We start from the raw sequence: 25,011 nt of genomic DNA on the forward strand, positions 1-25,011 counted from the left end.
ACCCCAAACTTGCCTCAACCCATTCAAATTCATGTTTACTGTAATTATATTGCCCAAGCTGTTTGTCTTTGTTTGAAGTTTGAGGTTATGAATGTATCCAGATTATGAATTAAAGATATGTACCAGTTGCCAAGGGGTATCCCCTAAAACTGCCACAAAGGGGTCTGTGTTAATGATAGAAACAGTGGCTGGTCTATTGACTGCTTTTTAACTCTATTAGCACAGCTGTTTTTAAATGTTAGGGCTGCAGTGTTGGGATTAACAGTGTATTTCTGTGGAGCACATATTGTCTGTCCTTTCCCTCCTGAATGATAAAGGGCCAGTCTCTCAAAGCTCTTGACCATTAGCATGTCATTAGCACTGTAACATGCAGTGTTGTGTGATGCAGTGCCATGACGGATTGTGTCCCTTGTCAGTGAGATGAGATGAGGTTAAAAGCTCTGGAACCACAAATGCAGACGAGCCTGGATCTTTTGGTTAAGACGCTCGCCTGTGTGCGGGGTTGCCGGTACACGCCCAGCCTCCGCCCTGTTACACACGTCATTAGTCCATTTTTTTCAGAAAAGAACAAATAGAACATAAGAACTAAAGAAATTCCTGAACGAGGGAAGGCCATTCGACCCACCTATGCTCACTCACTTTGGTGCTAGCGTGGTCTGTAACCTGGTTAGTAGGGGAAATGAAACCTCTGGGAATCCATGGCTAAACGGACCACCCTTCCACCAGACGGCTAGCTAAAGGTCTTATTGTGGTCACATTAGGGTTATACAGTATTGTTCATGACAGCATCCAGTCTATTCTTGAAGGATTCGGTAGTCTCTACTTCAGCAACTCTGTCTGGCAGCCTGTTCCAATGGCTCACCTTCATTCAAATAATTCTCAGCAGTTACTTTGTTACACTCCTTGACAATTTTAAATACCTCTATTAAGTCACCTCTGACTCTCCTCCTTTCTAGGCTATACAGATTCAGCTCTTTCAGTCTATCTTCATATGACATACCCTTCAATCCTGGACTTAATCGTGTTGCTCTCCTGCTACCAATAAAGTTACCAGACCAGAAATACACAACCAATATATTTGAGGGGCTTGCATTAAGTCTTAAGTTGTCTTTTGCTACATAAGATAAGTTACAAACAAGAGGATGGCATTCGACCCATCACTGCTTGCCGGTTCCTTGTCAGCTCTTTGGCAGCAGTAGGAACGTGGCTTGGTTTCCATTCTCTTATGATATTGCTGTTGGGATTAATCTCTGGTACACTGGCTCCAGAATCCAGAGGTCTTGTATAACTTCACATGCAAAACAAGGAACGGAGGTTATTAAAGAAGAGAGTTCACTGACAATACTGTGTTTCAGGACTCTCCAAAGCATATCCAAGCACAATTCAGATCGATCCACTGGTGTAACATATTTCAGTGGGGATGTTCTGCTCCCGTTTTCTAAGGCCCCAAACTACAGAATTTACTGACAAGTTTCATCACAACTGGACCAGCGGGTTCTCTAGACCAACCCTAAAATGCCAAACAGAAAGACAGTTCAGACGAACAAACCGCTTCCATGTACCTGGAGAACATGGTACTATATGCAGGGTTATGTAACCCAACAGGGTAGAGATCCGAGGTTATTCAGCCAGGCCAGGCTGTGTTGGAAACTCACCCAGATGCCCTTCTCTTCTGTGGAGGAGTTCAGTGGGAATCATTAATGGGAATCATTAATGTCAAGAGCAGACATTGATTTCAATTCAATCTTTTTCAGTGGACCAGAACAAGAAACAAGGATATTTGGTACAAACCATAACAAACCCCCTTCCTTCCCCAAAGGAGTACATGACATTAAATAAGCAGCTGTATTTAGTAACTATACATAGCTCTAATGCTTACACATGTATAAATTAGAGCATTGTTTTACTGTACTGTTTTACAAAAAAAGAAAATAAAGATTATGCTGTATAATATTTAATGGTTTACATAAAACACCTTATCATATGCATGTAGTACAACATTGGTACAAGACACTACAATTTTAACATGAACAAGCTGGCTCTTAAACAAGAACTGTCTCTATATAAACTGTATTGTTTAGGGTGTATAAGCACGACAGAAAGTTATTTTTCCTTTTTCATTAATTAACACTTCAGCTGCAGTGTTTTAAGGACCTATAGATATTTATTTATCATGCAATTTTGAACTGAACTTTATTCAACTAGATCAGCCAGGACACACCAAACAACATTATGACAGGAGCCTAAATCTTTATGTCTGTTGAGGCTACGGAACTTGAAATACTGAGGATGTTTATCTTCTGCACACTTTTATATAGCAGTTAGTAAATAAGGATGCAGACAGAAAGCTGAATTATTTGCAGTAGGAGCAGCATGAATGTTGATCCTCTAAGAAACTGAGCACTAAAAAGTAATGTGTAGACTTGCTAATAAATTCCTCATAAATGACACATCTGAATATAAACATGCATATCATTCTATTGAAATGTCTGTTTCCAAACATTGTTTAAATGTGTAATACCGAAGAGAAACTCACAAATACATTTTATGCAAAATATAAAAATTGAAAAAAGTTACAGTAGCCCAATCACTTTGTTTTTACCCATTTTGAAAAAAAAAAAATATATATATATATATATATATATATATATTTATTAATACTGGAAACTGTAAAGCATAAATAAAAAGGAACTGTATTTACTGAGGAGCAAGTCATTAATTAGGGATTCAAACTTGAATGCACATATCTACTGGTAATAATGTAATTTAAATAGAAGCTATAAATTAATATTTGGGCATCACAAAGTTTTAAACAAACACAGAGTACTGGTTTCAGTCCCCGATCAGCGCGGATCTTGGACTACCTAATGTTATTTTAGGCAAGATAGTCCGAGACTAGTGCTAATTGGGGTCTGTGAAATCAGTTGTGAACGCTCCTTCAACAACCAGTCTGTATATAGGGAGGTTTCATTGATATACCCTTTTTATGCATCCTGGTAATCTGACCACACAAAATCTCAGACAAGATCAAGATTGTGTGAATTCCCTTTTACTAAATATACTTTAATACAAAAATATATAAACCGATTTTAATTCTAAAATTGTATTTTTCCAAGATATCTGAATTGCACTCGCACAACCAACACAGTATCACATTTCTTGAGTTTTGCAATCTTGTTTACCAACAGCACCACCTAGTGATGCCCCTGTGTAAAACACATGTGGCTCCTTAAATACAGCACTGTACTTTTACTGATGCTTTATGTATGATCAAACAGAAATCGAAGCGTTCCATTGGTCAAATTAGGAAGAAAAATGACATTGGTCACTTATCAACGCCTCAAGAGTCACAAACGTTAAGAATTCTACACAACAGCCAGAGAAACCATTTCAAATTGGTAAAATTGACTTCATGTTAGTCAGCCATTTCACTGCACTACAAAACACTGGTGTAACAGATTCCTGAACCTTTCAAAAAATCTAAATTCTTGAGATATTGGTACCTGCAACATAACAAATACAAAGATCCACATGTAGTTAAAAACGGTTCATATCGATTTTATTGAAGGGCATTGCTCAAAAGAAATTCAAGGTGGTGGGGCGAAACCATCCAGCGGTGACTAGCTGTCATTGCAAAGATCAAATCTATGGGCAAGATGGTGAAGCCCTCGCAGCATGGACAATAGGAAGATCCTACAGTCACTTTTTTTTTTATAACTAAAACAAAATAATTGGATAAAATGCTTTGAAGCACAGATACTTTACAAAAAAATAAAACTATAAATCTGAAAAACAAGTGTTTGACTTTTTATTGTAAATTCAGACACTTCTACGTGTTTTTGTTTTAATATATATCTCTCCTAAATTCAAATTCTATTGAGAGAAATACAAATGCATTAAAACAAATGCTGAAAATGAATTGATGTACATAAAACCATCCACAGCATTTTTTTTTTTTATTATTGTGTTACTATGTGTAGGAAACTGATCCTGATTCAGGTTGCTTTGCTGAGAGACAGTCCTTGCTTGTAATCCCACAGCAAGTGCAGAATCACACTTGTAAGACAATGGGATAAACAGTCCAACTTAGATCTGTGGAAGGAAAAAAAAATTAAGACATTAAAAGTACTGCATAAATCATTATTGAAGTGTATAAATTTCTGTGTCGTCCTTTGCGATATGTAGCCATGACCTGATGGCATTCCCTTGCACACGGAGAGTGTGGTGTGGTCAGTCACTGTTTGTATTCTTTGTGTACTCAAGAAAGACCAGGCAGGTGCTTTGATAAAAATTACATGGGCACCTCATATGCAAGCAATATTTTACGTGAGTTTATGGCCGATAAGGACGATTGGGTGCAATGGCAACATTACAGCATGGACCCAAGTTAATGATACATCTATGACTCTCCGTTAATATGCAATTCAGTGGGAGCAATGTTTATCAGCGCCCCTGAGGTTCAAGCTGTTTATACTTACATCATCGATATCTTCATCATCATCCCCAATATCATCAAACTGAATTTCATCATCATCACCAGGTCCAAACGTGTCTGTTTCATTGATTTTAGCTGGAGTAGGGAAAAAGCAAACCCACCACATTACAAAAGGGACTATTACTGCCATAGAGCAAATGTTCAGTTCCACCCAAGGACATCAGAAAGTGTCAAGCTGTAAAGCAAGGATTTCCTCTACTACCAGAGTGTCCAATCACAGTCCTGGAGGGCCATTCCACTCCAGGGTTAACAGGAACAATGAACCAATGAACTACTTCAGGGTCTGGATGGAGGTTCAATTGGCTCAATTAAACAGTTTAGAACAGGGTTGGAACAAAGACCAGGAGTGGAAGGGCCAGCTTTGGATACCCTTACTCTAGTACTTTTAATGGCACAAATCATAAACATATATTAAGGATACTGCATAGCAGTGGTAATAGGTTTTGGCCCGTTATTACTGAATTCAATACAGAAGTTCAATGAAACAGTAAGACCTGGTCGGAACAAGCCTCTGGACTGCTCAGTTAATTACAGAATCCTGAACTGTGACTCCTTCAATCTGTTACAAGTGAGTACCACTGGACTACAATTCTATTCAGATACCAGGCTTCAAACATTGTATTGTAAAGTGATACAAGACACACAGACACTTCAGGTTACATCCCTGTGCTTTATTGTGCACGCATCACTGGCTGATTCAGGGTTGCATGAGATCATCCAATAAGAAACTGCATAAGCATGGCTTATAAAAGGGAAATGCCAAACAAAAAGAACTCACCATGTTCTGGAAGTTCACCGTATGCTTTCAAGCTTCGGGCTTCATCTGCATTGTACTTTAGAATGACATCAGCTTTGTTGTCCTAGAGAAAACAATGTACACTGAATGCATTACTCAGCAAGGTCTAAGACTCTGCCCAAATCAATAGTGGGAAAGCTATGTTCAGTACTAATGACAGACTGATTCAATACAGTAGGATACAAAAATAGATGTTTTTAAAATGTACTGATGTTACTGGAGATGGCCCTGCAAGAAACTGGAGTTACTGCAGCACTCAAACAATATTGCAGCAGCACTCTTGGGCTTTAATCTATTCCAGTCCATGTTTACTGAACCCAGGTAGTCAATTAAATTAACACAGGTCCTGGTAGGAAGAGCTGTAATATTTCTATTTGTTCTTTGCAGTTTTCACTTAGATTTGTGTTATTCTGATTCAGCTACAATGCTATCGTTTTATTAAAAAAAAAAAAAAAAAAAAAAAAAAGCATAGACTGGTATACATCAGTATCTTATAATCCGATTGCAGAAAGCACGGGTCTCTACAAAAGTAAAACAAAGAGTTACCTGATAATCTCTCAATCCGACCAATATAATATCTGATGTGTTTATCCAAACCTGTACAATTAAAGACATTAAGTTATCAAAGAATTAAATTTGACAAAGCATGCAAAATGTTTCTGGTTGAGCAGCATGCATATTTAACTAATTGGTATAACAGTTGGTTCTTATTGCAGTCCCAGATTTGGTTCCCCTTTTAAAACAGACTTTCAAATGCAACTGCCAGAAAATAATCAGTTGTCTTTAGGTGTTGATTACTCATCAGACCCAATGAACAATGTATTACAGTAGCAATTACTTTGGGCACATCCCCCCCCCCCCAGCCCCCATGTACTGTGACCCTCAGTATAAAACTTATCTACATAGCACCCTGACAACTGTGACAAGCCAAGAGGGTGGTGTATAATTAAACACCCAGGGATTAATGCTCCTTGTCCGGTGGGTGTGACTACAATGCAACTCAAAACACTGAGCAGTTCCAATTCTGCTAGACAGCACCAGCTGGCGAGTTGTGTACCAGCATGTGAACATAACTTTAATACACATTGCATCAGGCAGACAAACAATAAGCAACTTAACATTTGCATAAGAACTTTTTTTTATGAATTCTTGAAGTACAATAAAGTTCTAGCTGGAGCAACATGGTTAAATGAACCAGATGCTTTTGGTATTTCCTGTACAGTACGATGCAGTACTTGGCATTATGCTTTACAGATGTATCCAACAGGGTATCAACACAAGCCAACCTTTTTTCTTAGTTTTCCTCTGATGTGGCACAGCCTCTTCACACCATCAAAACACATTGCTTCCAGCCTCCCATTACCCAGCATCTTGATCACCTGAGCATATTCTGGGGAGAAACACAAACACAGAATTGGTGCCAGTCTACAAGGAAAAGAAAAGTGTAAACCCCACAATTAAACCTTGCAACACGTTTCTGCTGGTAACTCACCTTGCCCATCTTCTTTGAACACCAGTTCTCTCTTTTCTGATTCGTTCTCATTCTTACCACGTCGCCGATTTTTACCTCCCTTTCCTTGAATGGAAGAGGAAGAGGAAAAGAGTTTAAAAATTGGCATGGGCTACAATAAAGTGAATCTGAACAACGATGTATCTGTATACAGAAGCTACATTAGCTGGACCATATGCAAAAGGTTCTTGGGTCAGAATTGACCAGGTTTCATTATTATATATAAACAGTCCACAGACATACCTGCCACTCTTACTCTCTCATACACCACTAGGAGGAGGTTTTCCTTGTAAGGCTGTTCATACGTCAAGGACAACCACACTGTGCTTTGTTTAATATTGTTTGGATATTTATTTTGTTTCCAAACAAGGATTACAATGAAATGCACAGAGAAGTCAAATTTCATAAGCAGGACTAAGCAACAGTTACAAGTAACTTGTGCAATCAATCCCCTGAACTGGAACCTCAGAGGAACGTGTTACTGTTGCTTTGTAAACCCTATTGTTACAACACATTTCTTCCCAGTCGTTTAAAAAGCTATTGAACCAGATATTCGACTCAACACAAGAGTCAGGTTCAGTTATCACTTGTGAGTGAACCGGTTTGTTTAATACATCATTACTCCTCTATGCTATTATTCTTGGTTGCTGTGTCTCCTAAATCATCTAATTGATTTTCTAACGTTAAGTCAGCGATTATTTATTTATATCCTGCTCTAATACACCAAGTAGTTTGAAGGGATTTATCCAGTCCAGTTTTTTTTCTTTTTGAGAAGCATTACTAAAGTTCTCAGGTCCCAGCACTCACGTATAAGCTGAACCCTTCCATAGTGCCCATCACAAACTTAGTTCAAAAGATAAATAAGGATTTAACACACAAGTTTGACAGTTCTGTCACACAGGGTGTGTATAGATGGGTGTTTAGCGCTGTGGGCTGCATTATTAGAATTGGAGAAAGCTTTGGAGAAGCAACAGGTTAGAACACTGGAGGCATATTTGGAGACAGAATACACAGATAGACACCAGAAAAAAAGATTTTAAAAAACCCTACACTCACAACTGAAAGTTTCACTGGAACAGTATTAAAACCTGCTGACCACCGAGTTTAGATATTTATCAACCCCACCACCAACAAAATAAGTTGTGTTATATCGTCAGAAAAAAAATATTTAAATAAGGTCCTACTCCTCCTACAAACTAGTGTTCACTACTACGACTACATACTGCCAGACATCATGGCCTTGAACTAGCTGGCTCCATTAAGACATTTTAATCCTGACAATCGGAATCGTATTTTCCATTTAAACAAACCTCAAGGTTAAGTATATAAAGACCATTTCGCCTGCATTTGGTGGTGAAATACAGTAACTTACAAGACGTTAAGTAAACCAACTGCACCATAAGCCTAGGGGCCTAGCCGACCAGCAACCGACCGTATGAGTGCAATACATTAGAAACAGTATCAAGGACCTACACGTTTGATGCTAGAGAAACACCGAACAAAGCGACTAACGTTTCAAACAACTTCCAAATAACATACAAGATTTACACAAACCTAGTCGTGCGTTATTCTCGCACCTTTAGGGCGGCACGATTTAGCTTTCGCTAGTAGTACTGTTGTGTAGTATTACTATTAACGCAGAATTACTCAGAACAACGGTTTTAATTGAACTAAATACAGACACAACCTAGTTCACTCAAGATGTACAGGCGTGTGTGATGCCGTCGCTTCACTAGTATAAAGAGAAACTGAGCTGTAAAAAGCCCAGATAAGGATCGCGTTCTCTCCCACATTGCTCGGCACAGCTGCGTGAAACACAGCCCGCTCGCCGGCCCCGCTTCGACTCCAGCCCCCAGCTCCACACCGGCGGGGCCCGTACCTTTATTCTTCGGCATGTCAGTACGGAAGAGCACGGCAAGTCCTGTCGGGGTCTTCGCTGTGGCGCGGTTTTAGTGTTGCAGGTAGCTGACAGCAATGGTTACTGTGTATGTGGGTATAAAGCGGGATTCTCTTTCTCTCCTTTCAATCAACCTCGCTTCTTCCTCAGCGTCGCCGCAGGAAATGACTCCTCCTCACCGACCCAGTAACGCATGCGCAAAAGAAACAAGCAAAAACTTTATTTATACTGTCTAACGAAACACCGAGAGACCGCACACGTGATGATGACATGCCTCACTGGTGAACTTTATTACGAGACTTGTTTTGTAACACGGTGTTTTTGTCCACGTTAAGTCACTGTATTTGGATATCTATACACGCCTCTTTGGTGCTGTAATCTGCTGGACAAACCAATACATGCTTTCCTGTGACTCGTCCAAGCTGCACCACAGCACCTCCTAGTGTAAAGTCTATGGAATTGGTGGGAATTTAAGAACATAACATTTACGAACGAGAGAAGGCAGCTCGGACCATCAGTACTGGTCCGGTTCCTAGCAGATGTTTGAACTGAAAACCTCGTCAGGGCGGGTCTTAAAGGATCCCAAGGATTCAGCTTCAGCAACATGGCTAGGTAACCCATTCCAGACCCTCACCACTCTATCAGACCGGTCTCATCTGGTCCAGGTTTCAGTGATGTACACTGGCTAGGGTTACATTTTTCAACTGCTTTTCAGATTTCAAAGACTTCAAATCAAGCTCTCCCCCCACCGCAAGCACATATTAAGTTATCCTGTTTTATTTATTTTATTTTATTTTAAACCAAAACAATTTGTTCGACAGGTTTTTGTAAGCAATTCTTACGCGTTTTGTTTTTGTGTTTTAGTCGCCAACTAGGACAGTTAAGTTATATGAAAGTAAAGTTAAGAAAAACTTAAAACTTCAAATAAGAAACTCTAAAAGACAAATGCGTGAATCAACGTTATTCACACGTGCAACTCTGGACTTCCACAGAGAAGGTCTCCGATTCCCAACACATTAAGTAAATTGCATTGTATACAAAGACACCCAGTTTTAGATTCAACTTATTATAAAGGGGAAAAAAAAGCTTTTCACAAACTAGTGCTCACAGTGTTTTAATCGTTTCTCGGGTCATTCAGTCAAGTACTTCAATTCGTTATAGTGTTTCAAGCTAGTTAAGCTCGCATGTTCTCAGGCAAACAAACCGCTATCTTGTTTCAGGTGTGCTGAGTGATAGTAGTGACTTATTTCAATCACGGAAACAAAGCAACAGCAGTCAACTCGTACAGTAAGTAGCACATGCCAAACACGCACACACCGTACAACAGCCAGGGAAAGGAAGGACAGACCGATACAGAAGTGGCGCTCCTGCTGTTATGCTGCTCTCCACATACTGGACGTAAATATCTTCACTTCTAATAATTGCCATGAAAATAAATTGCTACATGTTTATAATTATTTATAGTAAAGTTGTATTTTGTATTGTTTTCACTACAGACAGCCTCATGCTGAAGTCAAGGTGCGGTCCTGTGGGTTCTTTATAATTTCATATGCATAGTTTTTAAACATTGGTTAGTAATCCTTCATTCCTCCAACCTCCAGCTCTGTAGCATGCAGTGCTGAATTTCACCAGCAGGTGTCGCCGCAGCAGCGCTTCCTTACTCCGATGAGTGACAATTGAAAAATTACTTTGTGAACATGGTATCTTGGTTAATTTATATCACTTCACTCAGGGGTTGACATTACAAAACACCCTACTGATCTATGAAGCAGCGGGTCTAAAGAGTTCAGTAGATTGGTCACTTCCATTGCTTAGGTCTGGGGAGAAAAGAAAATCTTCAGAACTGCATGGCCATTGGGCTAATCCCAGGACTCCATGATATCGCTTCATTATAAAGAGATTGAATTCCTTTAACCTGTGCTCATTTTAGGTCTACGTAAAAGCTAGCCCAATACACTATTTCAGATAGGACCAGAGTAAAAGCAAGTTGAGAACAACGCATGTTACCTAGATTAGCCTACAATTCCTCATGATCACCAGCACGCCACGCAACTCTGGTCAAGGAAGCTTCTGTCAACCAGATGACCATCAACCCTTTAACACAATCTGCTGCTGTGGCTGAAACTGGGAGACGGAATTTACTAAATATCTGTGAATCCTTGAGATGAGTGAAATAGACCCGTGTGTGCTGTACTCTACACTGCCTGTGTCCAGTCCACTGAGAAACACACAGATAATAATAGTGTCTCTATCTCAGGAGGGTTGTGTGTGCTCATATGGGCTGCTTGGTAGAATCTCAGGTTCAGGATTTCTCTTTTTCTTTGGTTGATGCATTAAAAAGCAGCCGTCAAATAAAAACATAAGACAGGCGGGTTTTTATACTTTTGAAACGTTTATTTTACATACTTTTTTTCATCAGGATTACAAAAAAACACACAACTAAAATAAAACAAAAAACAAACAGATAACTAAAACCCTGTCCAGTCATTTGAGATTTAAGCTCAAGGGAGATTTCCTAATGCTGTGCAATCTGAAGACAGGACCAGGGCCTGAAGTAAAGCACAGTTCGTTTCTAGAATAAGCACAATGATGGTTTTATTTCTGATTATTTTCCAACACAGTCTCCTGTTTAACTTGTGCTTTAGTCATGTTGCTCATGTCAAAGATCTCCCCTGGACAGAGGAGAGAGCCAGCACAAGTTGTAAGCCATGCCGAGGAACCTGATAGAAAGTCTGAGTCTATACAAGTGTATCAAAATATTCAAATGTGCTTTTCTTAAAAATCTGACTGACCACTTTTTTTTTTTCTTTTTTAATAATGACATCACTATAATGTAATAATCATCAACTACAGGATAAAGCTAAATAAATGTACACTGTTCTTTTTTATTTATTTATTTAATTATTACTGCAATCTGACCCCATTCATCATTATGCAAATACCACAAAAATGAAAGCTTTTACAAAACTTTACCAGAACAGAGAAAAAGTAGCGAGATGACTGAGCATCAGGCTAGGAATTCCCTATTCCCCTTGTGCATGATCACTGTCTTCCATTTGAATACTCGTCCCGTGCAGTTCAGTATGCTGCTTTCTGTTTAATACTAGAACAATGGCATGCTTAAGACCACCACCCATCACCCCACAGTGTGAATTTATATACATATTTTTTGTTGCTTATAATACATTCAATGGACATTTCAACAGGCACATTTCAAAAGCTGTATTTAATGTTTCACTTAAATAAGAGAGAATGCGCTGCTATGAAACACAATGAATAAACGGAGGATGGAACAGCGCAAAACAGGCTACTGCATAAAAACACAACTCCGAAACTCCATATTGAAAATGGATCAATGGCACAAAAAAACACAACAGTAACAGGATCTATCATTTATATATCTAACCTGGAGTCTCTTCATCCACACTTGTTCACAAGTTTAGATTTCCCTTTATAAAAGGTTACCACAGTAAACTTGCACGGTCATATTGCAGTGTTCCCATGCTTTTCCCATGGTTACACTTTGCACTTACCAGAGTTTGCCATGTTTCTTTTTTTATATGGTTTACCATACTGTTCTGGGCTTTACAATGTTTACCTATGCATTACTATACTTTCACTGTGCTTTATCACACTCTGCAATGCTTTTACTCTGGGAAACTTTATAAGGGTCTAAACACACTTATTGTTCATCTATAAATGTAGACCAGTTATATTATTACAAGCTATTTAACAGAACAATACAGTGTTACTCAAGTTAACTGTTCTGACCCAAACTGTGGACAAACAGACTCATCATCATCATATATCCCCTGATCTAGAGCTACAAATCTGATCTGCAGCTCTGACAGCCCTAAATAATAATACAATAACAACAACAATACAAAAACACAGAATGACTGAACTGTGGGTAAATTCTCTCAGAAAAAAAACTAAAAAAACTAAAATGGATATTACAAACATTAATAAATTCTGATGAGAACACAGAGTTTGAATCTGAAACTCAACAGCTTGAAAACAGTTCATAAGAAAGCTGGGACGCTGTACACAGTAGGAGTGGAAAACCATGAGCCCTTTGGAGAAGACCTACAGTGGATAATAATGCCCTCCACGTGATATTTTTCCACTACAACTCGTATATTAAAGCAAAGCAACACCAAATTTAAGCTCTAAATAAAAAGGTTTAATAAATACATATATATATCCGTATATGTATATACATTGTATGTATATATTTCTGAGTGTGCATTGTAAAAATTTTTAAAAACTTTTGCAAGACTATACAGTGCATCCCCCCCCCTCGGCGAGGCAGGATGCTTTACAATGATTGTACAAGCTAGATGAAATCCGAGACAGCGAGAGTGAACCTTTCTTTGTGATAAGAGTCAATTCCTTCCACACATACTCCGTGCTTTGGAAACTTCAAGCAACTCCTTTTTTGTTTCATATCATAGAGCCCAGCAGCAGCAACAGCAGCAGCAGCGGGGTTGCAGTTGTCCCAGCCAGGACAGGCTGACGGCTCTCGCTCCCCGAGATTCGCTCTTGCCATCCTGGGAGGCGGCAGTGTTTTCACAGGGCGGTGGAGGTGAGCTTCTTCATCCCTCTCCGCTGGGCCAGGGTAGAGCAGCCCACTGACTCGAGCATCGGGGACATGGGGTTGCGGTTCAGAGCGGAGTACGTAGCAGCCATGGCACCCTGATAAAAAAAACAAAATACCGATCAAACACAAGGTACGACCACATGCACGAACCCGCAAGCGAGCGCCTTAACCACGATGCTAAAGAGTCACAATCTGTAACGGCAGTGCAGCACACAGCCCCGAGTTGATGAGCACAATGCCTGTTTCAATTGCAGGGGTAGGTATTTGTTCCATCCATGTTTTAACAAAGTGTCAAAGTGAACAAAACAGCAGTTACAAATGTTAAACCTGGAGTGGCATGAGAAAATATCGACAACATCGAAAATATTCACCGACAACAGAGAAACTGCAGGAAAGTGCAATTAAAACAGAAGATATCGTGCATCCATGAAAACCCAGGGAGTGATTCCAACATCACGACCGGAGCAGCATTACTGAAACCCTTAAGAGGGTGGAGAGAGAGAATCAAAACCGCAAACTGCTTTTAGCAAATTTGTACTTTACTGTATATTAATATCAAACATTTCCTGGGGGCAAACTTTGCACTGGAGCTCAGACCCTCCAGAGATCTTTGCACTGGAGCTCAGACCCTCCCGAGATCTTTGCACTGGAGCTCAGACCCTCCCAGATCTTTGCACTGGAGCTCAGACCCTCCAGAGATCTTTGCACTGGAGCTCAGACCCTCCCAGATCTTTGCACTGGAGCTCAGACCCTCCCAGATCTTTGCACTGGAGCTCAGACCCTCCCGAGATCTTTGCACTGGAGCTCAGACCCTCCCGAGATCTTTGCACTGGAGCTCAGACCCTCCCGAGATCTTTGCACTGGAGCTCTTTCCCTGTGTCTGAAGTGTTGAACTGAGTTTTGATTGACATTCTCATTGCTGATACAGTGTGAATGATCAGTTAATGGCGGCATTAAGAGGAATGTGCGTGTGCAGGTTTTGCACATAGCAGATGTTAACCTTGCAGAGGTGTGAATGGTGCGAGTTACAGCAGGAACAAAGTCAAACGTGAAAATTAGGATAAGACCCAAAGATAGTAAATGAAAAACCAACTGAATATACCCCACAGAATGCAAATCCATGCATTCTCCCACCCCATACAAGGAGTACGAATTGGAAGCCTTACCTTTACCAAGTGCGGCGCGTCTTGCCTGTTGAGCTGGTACTGAGGCAGCCGGTCCCTGTGCACTATCCAGGGGTGACGCAGAACCTGCGCTGCTGTCAGTCTCTGGTGAGGGTCAACGTGAAGCATCCTGGATACCAGATCCTGGGCAACAAAACAAATAGCACTGCTATCCAAAAGCGCTGGGACAAACCAGAGGTTTTAATCCTCGATTTTGTTTAATATTTATTCCTATCAAAATCCTAATATTCTTTAAATTTTGAAATAACTGGAAACAAAATATAATTTGTATCATATTACAGTAAAAATAAAATCTCTTGTGGGTAAAGTAAACCTGCTAGCACATCTAATTACCCATTAATGAAAAGAAAGTAATACTCTTGTGTCCAGTAGAATGCTTTTTTTTTTTTTATTATTTCAGGCCTGCATTGGATTCCTTGTTGATTCTGTTGTGTGAATGAATACAAAGTGATTTTTTTTTGTTAGAAAACGCATTTGCCCAAAGACCACACTTGGTTACCTTTGCCTCGTTGGACACAGAGTTCCAATAGCCTCCGGTGAGAGAAAACTTGCCACTGCCTATTCGAGCCAGAATCTCTTCTGGGGTATCTTCAGGGCCATTAGCAAACGGGGTGAATCTAAATGCAACAGAAACCGAGAACAATCAGACAGCATACACAATAACCCTCCAGCAAGTTCTGGGACACTGATTGCTGCTGGCTACCCTATCCTGCAGCTGGAGAAGACCTTCTGTTCATGACCCACCTAGGCACGCCTGACCAAGAAATTATCAAAAAAGCACTTTTGGATTTCTTAAGCACCACCTGCACGATTGATGCTTCGCTAATATTCATGGTTTATAAATAAGGGAAGATCAAATTGCGTTTCAAGAGACTAAATCGAAATTCGGATTGGCATAGATTACTGAAACTATTAGCAAATGCTCTACAAGCCTCCAAGATAAAAAATGGTATGTAAATAAATGGATCGGAGGCTTGACATTTTAAAAGGCAAGCTCTTGCGTTTGACTCACCATGTTTTACAGCTTGGTTCCTGCCTACATTGATTGCACAAGAGACACAGAGTCATCTTTCTAACTGGCACATCCTAAAAGTACCAGATGGGATCTCAGAAAGAGGGTTATTTAAGGAGTTGCTTTATAAAATGTTGTTGTGCTATAGAATCAACTTCAATCTCTGATGCATGTTTCTCCCAATAGCTGTCTACTCAGCCATGGTGCTGAACAGCTCTGGCACTCTTCTGCTGCCTTCTCATTCTCTAGCAATCCTGCACACCAGAGAAAGAAGCTGTCAAGGTACAAACCTACCCTGTGATCATCGTGTAGAGCAGCACACCCAGGCTCCAGATGTCGCACGCAGCATCATATCCTTGTTTCTTTAAAACCTGCAGAAACAAAAACATAAAAATCGGAAGGCTATTATCAGTACCCCACTTGTGATAATACAGTAACCCAGGTCTAATAATGATATACCATCTGCACCTAACCAGTCTGTAAAACTCAATCTCATCTCGTTCCCAGTATTACTGCTGCTGTGCTAATACATCAAACGCGCGAGACTGTAACTTCACAGACATGACATGTTACCTCTGGAGCCACAAAGTTGGCTGTATAGCAGGGAGTCATTAGCAGACCGTTCTCCGCCCGCAGCTGCTTTGCAAAGCCGAAGTCACAAATTCGAATGGATTCTGGATTCCCCGATTCATCCATGTAAAGAATGTTGCTGGGCTTCAGGTCTCTGTGCACTACCTACAGGGAGGGAATTGAATAAGCAGATACCACTCAGTGAATCAGTCACTTAAATCAGCCGCTATTCATTCAGTAATGAACCAGTGCACAGCTGGGGAGTGCAGAGAGAAGATGTACAGAAATAAACCAAGATGTACTCAGTAACCAATCTGGATAAAATATTAAAATGCAGTTAAATCAGGTGCTGGTTTAAAATAATCACAAAACAAACCCTTGACTGATGTGGGGATGCGTGCTCCATCTAGGTTAGTTTGTTTCTTGTGGAATAGTACAGTAGAAGTTAATCCCAAAAAGTCATGAACCATTTCTCCTCGCTTTCCCAGAATTATCACCACACTTGATGCTTTATTTATTCAGTTTTTTTTTGTGAGTTCTAAACGGCCGCTCTTCATCTCCATGTTCCCCTGGGACTCGGACCACCTTGCTCTCTTACTTCCTGGCGACCTGGCCTGACCATGTGTTTCGTCTCTTTGATTCCCCAATTTCCTCTGGCAAACTCATGATTAAAGCAACCGTTAGAATTATCCTGGTAGTCAAAACAACCCTCTTTCCTCCCCTAGGCCTCCCTCTGTAGATTTGGAGCCGACAGAAAGGAATGCTGGTACTGAGCTGTTCAGCTGCTGGAACACATTGTTTCATTATCAGAGTGAGGAGGATGTGTCTGAAGCAGGCCTTCATAAATGAAACCAGTTTAACAACAGGTCCCTCTGCTACACCCACAGGGGAGTGCTGCAGGTTTGCACTTTCACCTCTTTAGATTAAAACTCCCCCTAAAGCTCAGAAACCGTTAACAAAATCTTAACCCTTTCAACTCCGCTGGTTTATGAGAATGAGTGCATTTATATACACATGCGTTTAAAGAAAAACTAGAAGGGACAGTTCACTGAAGAAGGCACTTTTGTCTACTTTAGTTTTTATATTTTTTCCTTTAGGTTTCTGACAGAGCACTCTGAAGTTAGGGATGGTTCATAAGGACAGAAACGTACCCCCTGTATATGAAGGTACTCCACGGTTTTTGAAATGGTGTACAGGACAGCGCTGGCTTCTCTCTCAGAAAAGAACTTCTGCCTGAGAATCTTGTCTAGAAGTTCCCCTCCTTTCATGAGCTCCGTCACCAGGTACACAACCTTCCCGTCATCATAAACCTGGCAACAAGAGATTTAAAAAGAACAGTAAATAGCTTTAAAATACAAATGCGATGTTGTTATAGTTGTTAAATTCAACACGAGTGTGGGAATGGCAATTGCTAGTACGCATTCCACCAATGTCACTGAATGCAAAGCAGAGGCACCTAATTAGCTTTTTGTTCATGCAATCTCAGTATGCGCTCGTGAACATTAACAATGCTAAATTATAACATGTCCATATAAAAAAAAGAAGTAAAACCACACATAGGTCACAATGGCCTTGGTGTTTAGCTTTAAAACTAACTAAGGGGTTGATTCTCTAGCACTGGGGCATTACCCTGGATTATATTAACCACCTATCTGTGGTGATCCTGGGAATGCCCCTAAAATAAGTGCTTAATGCAATCCAGACTGATTCCCTGGTACTGTGGCTTACCCTGGCAGGGTATACGTTGATCAAATCAACCCTGAAGTGTTTCTATACCTTTGAGATAGCTGAGTTTATGTATAATTAAAAGCTTGTTTTTTTCAGCCTGCTGAATTAGCTTGTGGAGAGACAACTCATTCTGACAAATCCGTGCCTTGCATCTCTAAAACCATTCTGGGCGCTTTAAGATAACACATTGGCTACAACTCTGTTGTTTGCAGCTAATATGAAAAGTCACAGTCAGCTCCCCGGGAATCACAGTACAAAGTGCTTTTAATTAACTCAAATGTCAAGGATTTACTTGCAATGCCAGGAGATGTGAATCTCACATCAGGGAACTCATTTCAAAATGTTCCGCAGGGTCCAGTTTTTCAATGAAAGCCAGTAGCCTTAATGCCACTGTGAGAGGGAGCACAGTGTACTGCACAATAAAACAAATGAGCCTTCCTCTGTCCGCCGGCAGTGTTTCAATTCACTAGTCAGCCAGTGTAACGTTATTATCTCAGCTCCGCAAACTTCATTACTAGGTTCATTCTTTCCTGCCGTCTTAACATTCACCCCGTGTTCCTTTGCAGAAATTGACTTACTCGCAGGTCTAGACACAAGGTAAAATCGGCTTTAGTTGATAAGCAGTGGTAGGGGACTTTTTAGCTCCTGAAATTAGCTTCAGTCATTGGGGATAGCAGATACAGGTCTTAAAGTTACCAAATCACTTTTATTATTAAAAGGCTGCAGTTGCTTTTTCCCATCATCGCGGTGTGCAGATAAAATGAACAGAAAGATTTAGTTTAAACAAGCTCTTAAGATTAGAACTTGAACTGTAATCCAATGCATTGCGTTTTATCGCGTGACTTGTTAAAACAATGCGGATTTGCTGCCAGCACTTCTGTCTGTTGACCCTCGTCCTTCCTAATGAAACGCGTGCAATGAAATACGCACTTACGTCCTTGAGAGTGATGATATTGGGATGCTGTCCGTATCGCAGCAAGATCTCGATCTCCTCTGAAGGGTCCCTCTTGCTCTTATTAATGATCTACAAGAAAGAAAGTTAATTGAAACAAGATTAAGAACGCCGCCGTTTCACCAAGAAAACTAAAAAGATTCCTTTGAATTGAAATGGGGTACTGGCTGTGAAGTTAAACTGCTGTGTGTACAGGTTATCATAGACTCAAATCAAGAGGAGACTGGACAAAAATACAAAAGCAAAGAGCCCATCCTTGTTGTGCATATGAATTACTACCTGGTGAAAGATGCTACAGTAATCCTTTTAAAACGTTGACACAATTACAGTCAGGAGTTAAAGCTATTAAAGCCACTTCAGACAGCACAGGAAAGCCAGTGAGCAGGATCTTTGCTTTACTTTACAGCTAATGCACTGGGTACTAATCTCAGTCGCTGTACTACAAAACCCATACTCACCTGTTCAGATACTGTATAATGTATTATTACACCTGTAAATATACCAAGCCAGACAGCAACAGGAAGTAAAAGCAGATCCTCGTTGCCCCTTTAGTTGAGTCTTTACCTTCACTGCATATTCCATGTTGGAAGTCTTGTTGACACAGCGCTTGCAGATGGAGTAGGAGCCCACGCCAATGTCTTCCTTCACATCGTACCCGTCCGTGAACTGCATGTTGTTTCTTTGCAGCTGCTGAATGCAACACAAAACATACCGAGCTTAGAAAACCCTCAGCAAATGACAGGAATTCTCTATTGTAGCAAGTCATGAAAGTTTGAAACATTCATCTTTCTTAATGTATCTGTCAGCTGATACAGTACAGGTCTAAGTAAAGTCTGAACAGATTTAAACAATGCTGTTTGTCCACAACATGCTGTCCCTGTTGCCTGTCCAACTTCCTCATGTAAAGGTAACAAAGAAAAAGAAGGGCTGTTTGAGCACTGCTCCACGACACAGCTCTCATGTACCGTATATTGTGAAACAGAAATATATTGTTGCTGGGCAGAACCGATTTTCATGTATTTATTTCTTAATTAACTCTACTGGAACAAATCCTTCAAAAATCAGTGTGCTTTTTAAGCCTATTCTAATTCAGCTCCAATAAACAGCAAAGAGCTGGGACATATCTCAGGACTGTGATTGAAACAGTAAATACGTGGTTTGACAAGGTCCTAGAATGAAAGCACTGGCCAAGGACACCGCTGCAATACACCACTTCACTTTCATACTTCCAAACACATTACTAGTTCAGACTATCTGTACTCAGAGATAGCACACAGCTAACACAACCAATCAATCAATCGATCAGTCTACACAAGGGGCATTGTTACCCTCCTGGGATCTAGTAATGTCAAACCAGGGACAGAGAAGCAAGGCATATTTCCTAAAGGGAAGCTGAGATACAAGAGCCTCACATGGTTACAAAAGGAGTTGAGGATCTCTGTGAATTACAATGACAAAAACTGGCAATCAGCATCATTTTAGGAGATTCAAACATAAATTCACAGAGAGATTTAAAACAGGTAAAATCCGACTTCTCTGTCACTCTTGAACACTACAGTGACGTCAACGCATTAGTACAATTGATGGAGAATGGGAGAACAGCAAGGAACAGATGGGAGTGAATGGTAAATAACATTTCAGGAAAGTAGTATATTATTCATGTTACAGCAGGATCATCAAAGCATGCCAAAATGATTTGATAGTTATGATTGCAGAGAACACTAGTAACAACTCTCCCTGTACAGAACTGTCTAATCATATGCCAATATGATACGCCGGTGCAAAAGCAATGGGAAATGCTGAGAAAAACATCCAACAGCAGTCCATTTTTTCCCCCAATATTTCAATTACAGGGTCAGTGGAAAAATCTTCAGTCTGTTAGTCTATGGACACTGGTTGATTTACGTGAATGCTCCCAAGACAAAAGCAACTCTGCACAGGAACTGGGACACCACAGCTCAGAGAGTTTGCACGCAACAGCACAGTCAGTCACTGAAACACTGAAGCAGTTCTGAGTATGATTAGCCCCAGTGTGTTTGTAAAGGCAGCCTCTCCCAGCTTGGGGGACACAGACCAGTTTTGCTTACCTGTGCAATGGAGTTCACGTTTGTGGTCTGCATTGGTTGGTTTTCTTCCTCTGAGGTAATGGCAACAAAACTGAACCCACGAAACAACTGGTGCGCATTAGCACTGGGGGGAATACCCGGGGAATCTGGAAATGAAGAAGAAAAAAAAATAAAATCTAAGAAATGCAAATTGAGCTCTAAACCACTTCACATTCACATGGCATAACAGCAGCCTTTAAATGTAGCAATTATACCATTGTATAAGCCTGGATAAACCTGCAGGTGTTGATGGAATTTGCATGGTCCTTTAAGCGGTTGGAACTATTGCAGAAGAACCTGTCATATCCGATTTAGTTGGTTCCAGCAGTCCATCAGATATGTAAAAATATCATACATTATACACATACATATACATATATCTCAGAGGGACATTGTAGTTGCTTTATTAACATCTAGGCATTACATATGAACAATGTCAGGTACTTCAGGTGTGTCAAACACCAAAGCATGGTACTTCACTTATACTACACAAATGAAAATCTGTGAGAATTATTGCAGAACAAGGCACTGTAATACAGGATTTGGCAAGCGTGCACACAAACACAAATTGGTTTTGGAGGTCGGCAAAAAAAAATCTTGTTTCAGCAGTGTGGAGTAGTGGTTAGGGCTCTGGACTCTTGACTGGAGGGTCGTGGGTTCAATCCCAGCTGGGGGACACTGCTGCTGTACCCTTGAGCAAGGTACTTCACTTAGATTGCTCCAGTAAAATCCCAACTGTATAAATGGGTGATTGTATGTAAAAATAATGTGTAAAAAATAATGTAATTTTATGTAAAAAAATAATGTGATATCTTGTAACAATTGTAAGTCGCCCTGGATAACGGCATCTGCTAAGAAATAAATAATAATAATAATAATAAAAAGGTACGGTAATTCTATGAATCCCTTGCTTTCTTGTTTTATTTAACATGGTTAAAATGGGTAGCTACGTGAAGTGACAGCATGTAAAAAGTGAAACTGAATTCCCAAATGCACTGTCTCTTTTTTTGTATCTATTCTGTCCTGCTAAGAGCTGAACGTACTGTTCTAGACCCATAATAAAACGTGCATTGATCAGTTTCCATCAGCACCGCTCACTTGGTAGCAGCATGTGTGAATTACTGGAGTTATGCCATTGGTTAATAGAGGGTATCGAATCTTACAGGATCGGATGAGACAGGTTCTACATATTAAACTACATTTCCATAAAAAATCCCTATTAAAAAAAAAAAAAACACACCATACAAAAAGCCAACCACTTGCTTTCGTACCTTTTGGGGTTTTTGCTGTGAATTCTGGATCAAAATAAAATGTGTCGTCTGGTCTGCTTGTAGCTGGCTTAAAAGGGGGATGAAGTTCTCTTCTGAACAATTTCTAAAACACAAAAACACACAAACAAATTCAATAATTCATATAAAAGGACAATATTATATACAGAGATCACACAGCTGAGAAATATGTGAAATACACAATGGGATTTTAGGTTGTTGACTCAAATCTCCTAGAAACTTTTGATTCTATCCTTGAAGAAATTATATGAATGTGCGGCCACAATAAGAGCAAGCAAAACAACAGAAGCATGCAGCACCACAGACCTATGAAAACAACAAGTACCCTGCTCCAGCCGATCCTGCTGCAATGCAAGCCCTCCCCCTCCCAGATCTCTGTCCTTGCCATGCGCTCAACAGAACACATTTCTACACACAGCTGCCTGTGCTTGTTTTGAGCATTGTGGATGGGGAGTGAATTCCAAGGAAAGCGGAATGCATACAAATATCCACTGTCCCCGCTTTCAGCACCAGAGAGATAAAACCCTGCCCAAGGCCTCAAATTGACATTAGAAAGCACTTACGTTCCAGTCTATAGTGGAGAAGAATTGATGTCTCTTAATTTCTTCCACTCCATCCGTCCCAGCGCCTGTGTAATTGCACAGAGAACATTTGCAAAGCATCATAACAAGGTAATGGGACAGGGAAATGAAACTACTTGAAGCTACTTCCTCTAAGCGCTCTCTTTTTTTTTTTTAATCTTGTTTCTGGTAAAACCCCTTGCTGAACTTCAAAGGGAAACTTTATCTCATCACACATTTTCCTAAAATGTAATTTCTTACCTGCTGACTACCCTATTATGTGTTTTTTTCTGTATGATTCTTTATTTTTAGCGGTGCACAGACCGGTTATTTGAAAGGGCTCTCCACAGGTGAGGGTCAATGGTGTTGATTGGGTTGATTTACCATTTTAAGTGAAACAGCTGCTTGTTTTGTGTGGAGTGCTGTTCTCCACAGAATCTAAGAAAAGCAGCAGTCATCACAAATCCAAGCAGCTGTCTCTTTGCTTGTTTCACTTGGAATGGTGAATTAGCCCGATCAACACCAATGACCCTCACCTGATTGTCTGCACCCGATTTCTGTGGAGAGCTCAAGCCTAATAATCTGCCCATGCAGCACTATTGCAGACTCTGCTTCGATCAGTATGCACAATTAATCCTGTAATACTACTTCAATTTGATTTTCCACCACTTGTGGCCTTGACTGAATGACGGCCAGCTTACAAGATAGACTTACAGTAAAGTCAAAGCTATATTGAAAACGTTTCTGCAATGCGTACATCTGCCAGTCCTCAGGATTTGTTCTGCAGGACCACCACACAGATTGCCCATATTAATGTGCTTCTTTTTACAAACTCCCTTGCTCAATCGCTACAGTACATGCTCCAGTACTGCTACAGAACATGCTTATGAAAGGAGGTTTTATCATTATGGTGCGGTACCTAGCCTGTTTGCAGGGTTTCGCTTGAAGAGCATTCGGAGCAGACTCTGTGCCTCTGAACTCAAAAACTGTGGCATGCCAAGCTTCGCCCTGCAATGAGAAGAACATGACGCTGGTAGTAGAGGACAAGACAGCTGGATCAAAAGTGCAAGACAAACAGGGCAGGAGTGAAAAGGTGCAAACATGTCGGGCAGCTCAAGAGCATCCTCAGTGCTGAGCAGAGTGTATGGATTAGTACATGTTTACAATTTGTGAACTACTGGTGGTCTACGCACCTGCAAAATACTACCTGTTGGACGCTATCCTTTCAGGTGCAGCAAATAACTACTTGAGAAAATAGGTGACAGCATTCATAGAAACAGTACACTGGGCTTCACACTGTACTGCAGATTGTTTTAAGAAAACTGTAGACTGTAGAGTACTATTTCTTATTTTTTTTGGTGACCATTTAAAATGAGATCAGATCATTCATTAAACCAGATGCTGTTTAAAAACATTGCCTACTTACTTGAGAATCATAGTCATGGTCTCCTTTCTGTCTTTCCCTTGGAATGGCAATGTACCCGTGAGCATCTCAAACTGGAAACATATCAGAAGCACTAGTTAAACATTGCACCATGGCTAAGAACGGGCAGTGCCCTGAACAGTATAGCAAGCATCTAAAGCATCCTTGAAGAATTCCTTCAATTTAAGTTATTTGAATTCTAACCAAAATGATACAAATACTGCGACAACTGTCTTAAAGGACGATAGTGTCAGAGCGCGATGCATTGTTCTAGTTCAGTGTATGCACAATGCACACATGAAGCCTATCCCAATCGTGTCAGAGCGCGATGCATTGTTCTTGTTCAGTGTATGCACAATGCACACATGAAGCCTATCCCGATCGTGTCAGAGCGCGATGCATTGTTCTAGTTCAGTGTACGCACAATGCACACATGAAGCCTATCCCGATCGTGTCAGAGCGTGATGCATTGTTCTTGTTCAGTGTATGCACAATGCACACATGAAGCCTATCCCAATCGTGTCAGAGCGCGATGCATTGTTCTAGTTCAGTGTATGCACAATGCACACATGAAGCCTATCCCGATCGTGTCAGAGTGCGATGCATTGTTCTAGTTCAGTGTATGCACAATGCACACATGAAGCCTATCCCGATCGTGTCGGAGCGTGATGCATTGTTCTTGTTCAGTGTATGCACAATGCACACATGAAGCCTATCCCGATCGTGTCAGAGCGCGATGCATTGTTCTAGTTCAGTGTATGCACAATGCACACATGAAGCCTATCCCAATCGTGTCAGAGCGCGATGCATTGTTCTAGTTCAGTGTATGCACAATGCACACATGAAGCCTATCCCGATCGTGTCAGAGTGCGATGCATTGTTCTAGTTCA

At 40.5% G+C, this 25,011-nt stretch overlaps 2 protein-coding genes across 7 annotated transcripts in view; both read right to left on the reverse strand.

Moving 5' to 3' along the window:
- Nucleotides 1-3,537: 3,537 nt before the first annotated feature.
- On the reverse strand, nucleotides 3,538-8,912 carry LOC117406562 (eukaryotic translation initiation factor 1A, X-chromosomal). The gene is made up of 7 exons (XM_034923943.2): nucleotides 8,681-8,912; nucleotides 6,784-6,867; nucleotides 6,578-6,681; nucleotides 5,838-5,888; nucleotides 5,274-5,355; nucleotides 4,479-4,570; nucleotides 3,538-4,092 (listed from the first exon to the last, which is right to left on the reverse strand). Exons 1-7 carry the CDS (start codon nucleotides 8,694-8,696, stop codon nucleotides 4,087-4,089), a joined length of 435 nt encoding a protein of 144 aa, XP_034779834.1. The 5' UTR covers nucleotides 8,697-8,912; the 3' UTR covers nucleotides 3,538-4,086.
- A 2,556-nt stretch (nucleotides 8,913-11,468) lies between these two features.
- Nucleotides 11,469-25,011, reverse strand: part of LOC117971026 (ribosomal protein S6 kinase alpha-3) — a 57,937-nt gene continuing 44,394 nt past the window's right edge. For 5 of the 6 annotated variants that reach the window (XM_059028063.1, XM_059028061.1, XM_059028059.1 and 2 more), the window contains 13 exons: nucleotides 24,125-24,195; nucleotides 23,618-23,706; nucleotides 22,702-22,766; nucleotides 22,121-22,223; nucleotides 20,832-20,956; nucleotides 19,309-19,434; nucleotides 18,727-18,816; nucleotides 17,216-17,374; nucleotides 16,068-16,229; nucleotides 15,789-15,865; nucleotides 14,982-15,099; nucleotides 14,465-14,605; nucleotides 11,469-13,393 (listed from right to left, as the gene is read on the reverse strand). In XM_059028063.1, coding sequence (XP_058884046.1) covers nucleotides 13,268-13,393; nucleotides 14,465-14,605; nucleotides 14,982-15,099; nucleotides 15,789-15,865; nucleotides 16,068-16,229; nucleotides 17,216-17,374; nucleotides 18,727-18,816; nucleotides 19,309-19,434; nucleotides 20,832-20,956; nucleotides 22,121-22,223; nucleotides 22,702-22,766; nucleotides 23,618-23,706; nucleotides 24,125-24,195 — 1,452 coding nt within the window. In that variant the 3' untranslated portion in view covers nucleotides 11,469-13,267. The remainder of the gene's footprint in view (nucleotides 13,394-14,464; nucleotides 14,606-14,981; nucleotides 15,100-15,788; nucleotides 15,866-16,067; nucleotides 16,230-17,215; nucleotides 17,375-18,726; nucleotides 18,817-19,308; nucleotides 19,435-20,831; nucleotides 20,957-22,120; nucleotides 22,224-22,701; nucleotides 22,767-23,617; nucleotides 23,707-24,124; nucleotides 24,196-25,011) is intronic. The other variant, XM_059028060.1, reaches the window with a different exon arrangement.

Source organism: Acipenser ruthenus, chromosome 8, assembly GCF_902713425.1.
Source record: "Acipenser ruthenus chromosome 8, fAciRut3.2 maternal haplotype, whole genome shotgun sequence".
NCBI classification, from domain to species: Eukaryota; Metazoa; Chordata; class Actinopteri; order Acipenseriformes; family Acipenseridae; genus Acipenser; species Acipenser ruthenus.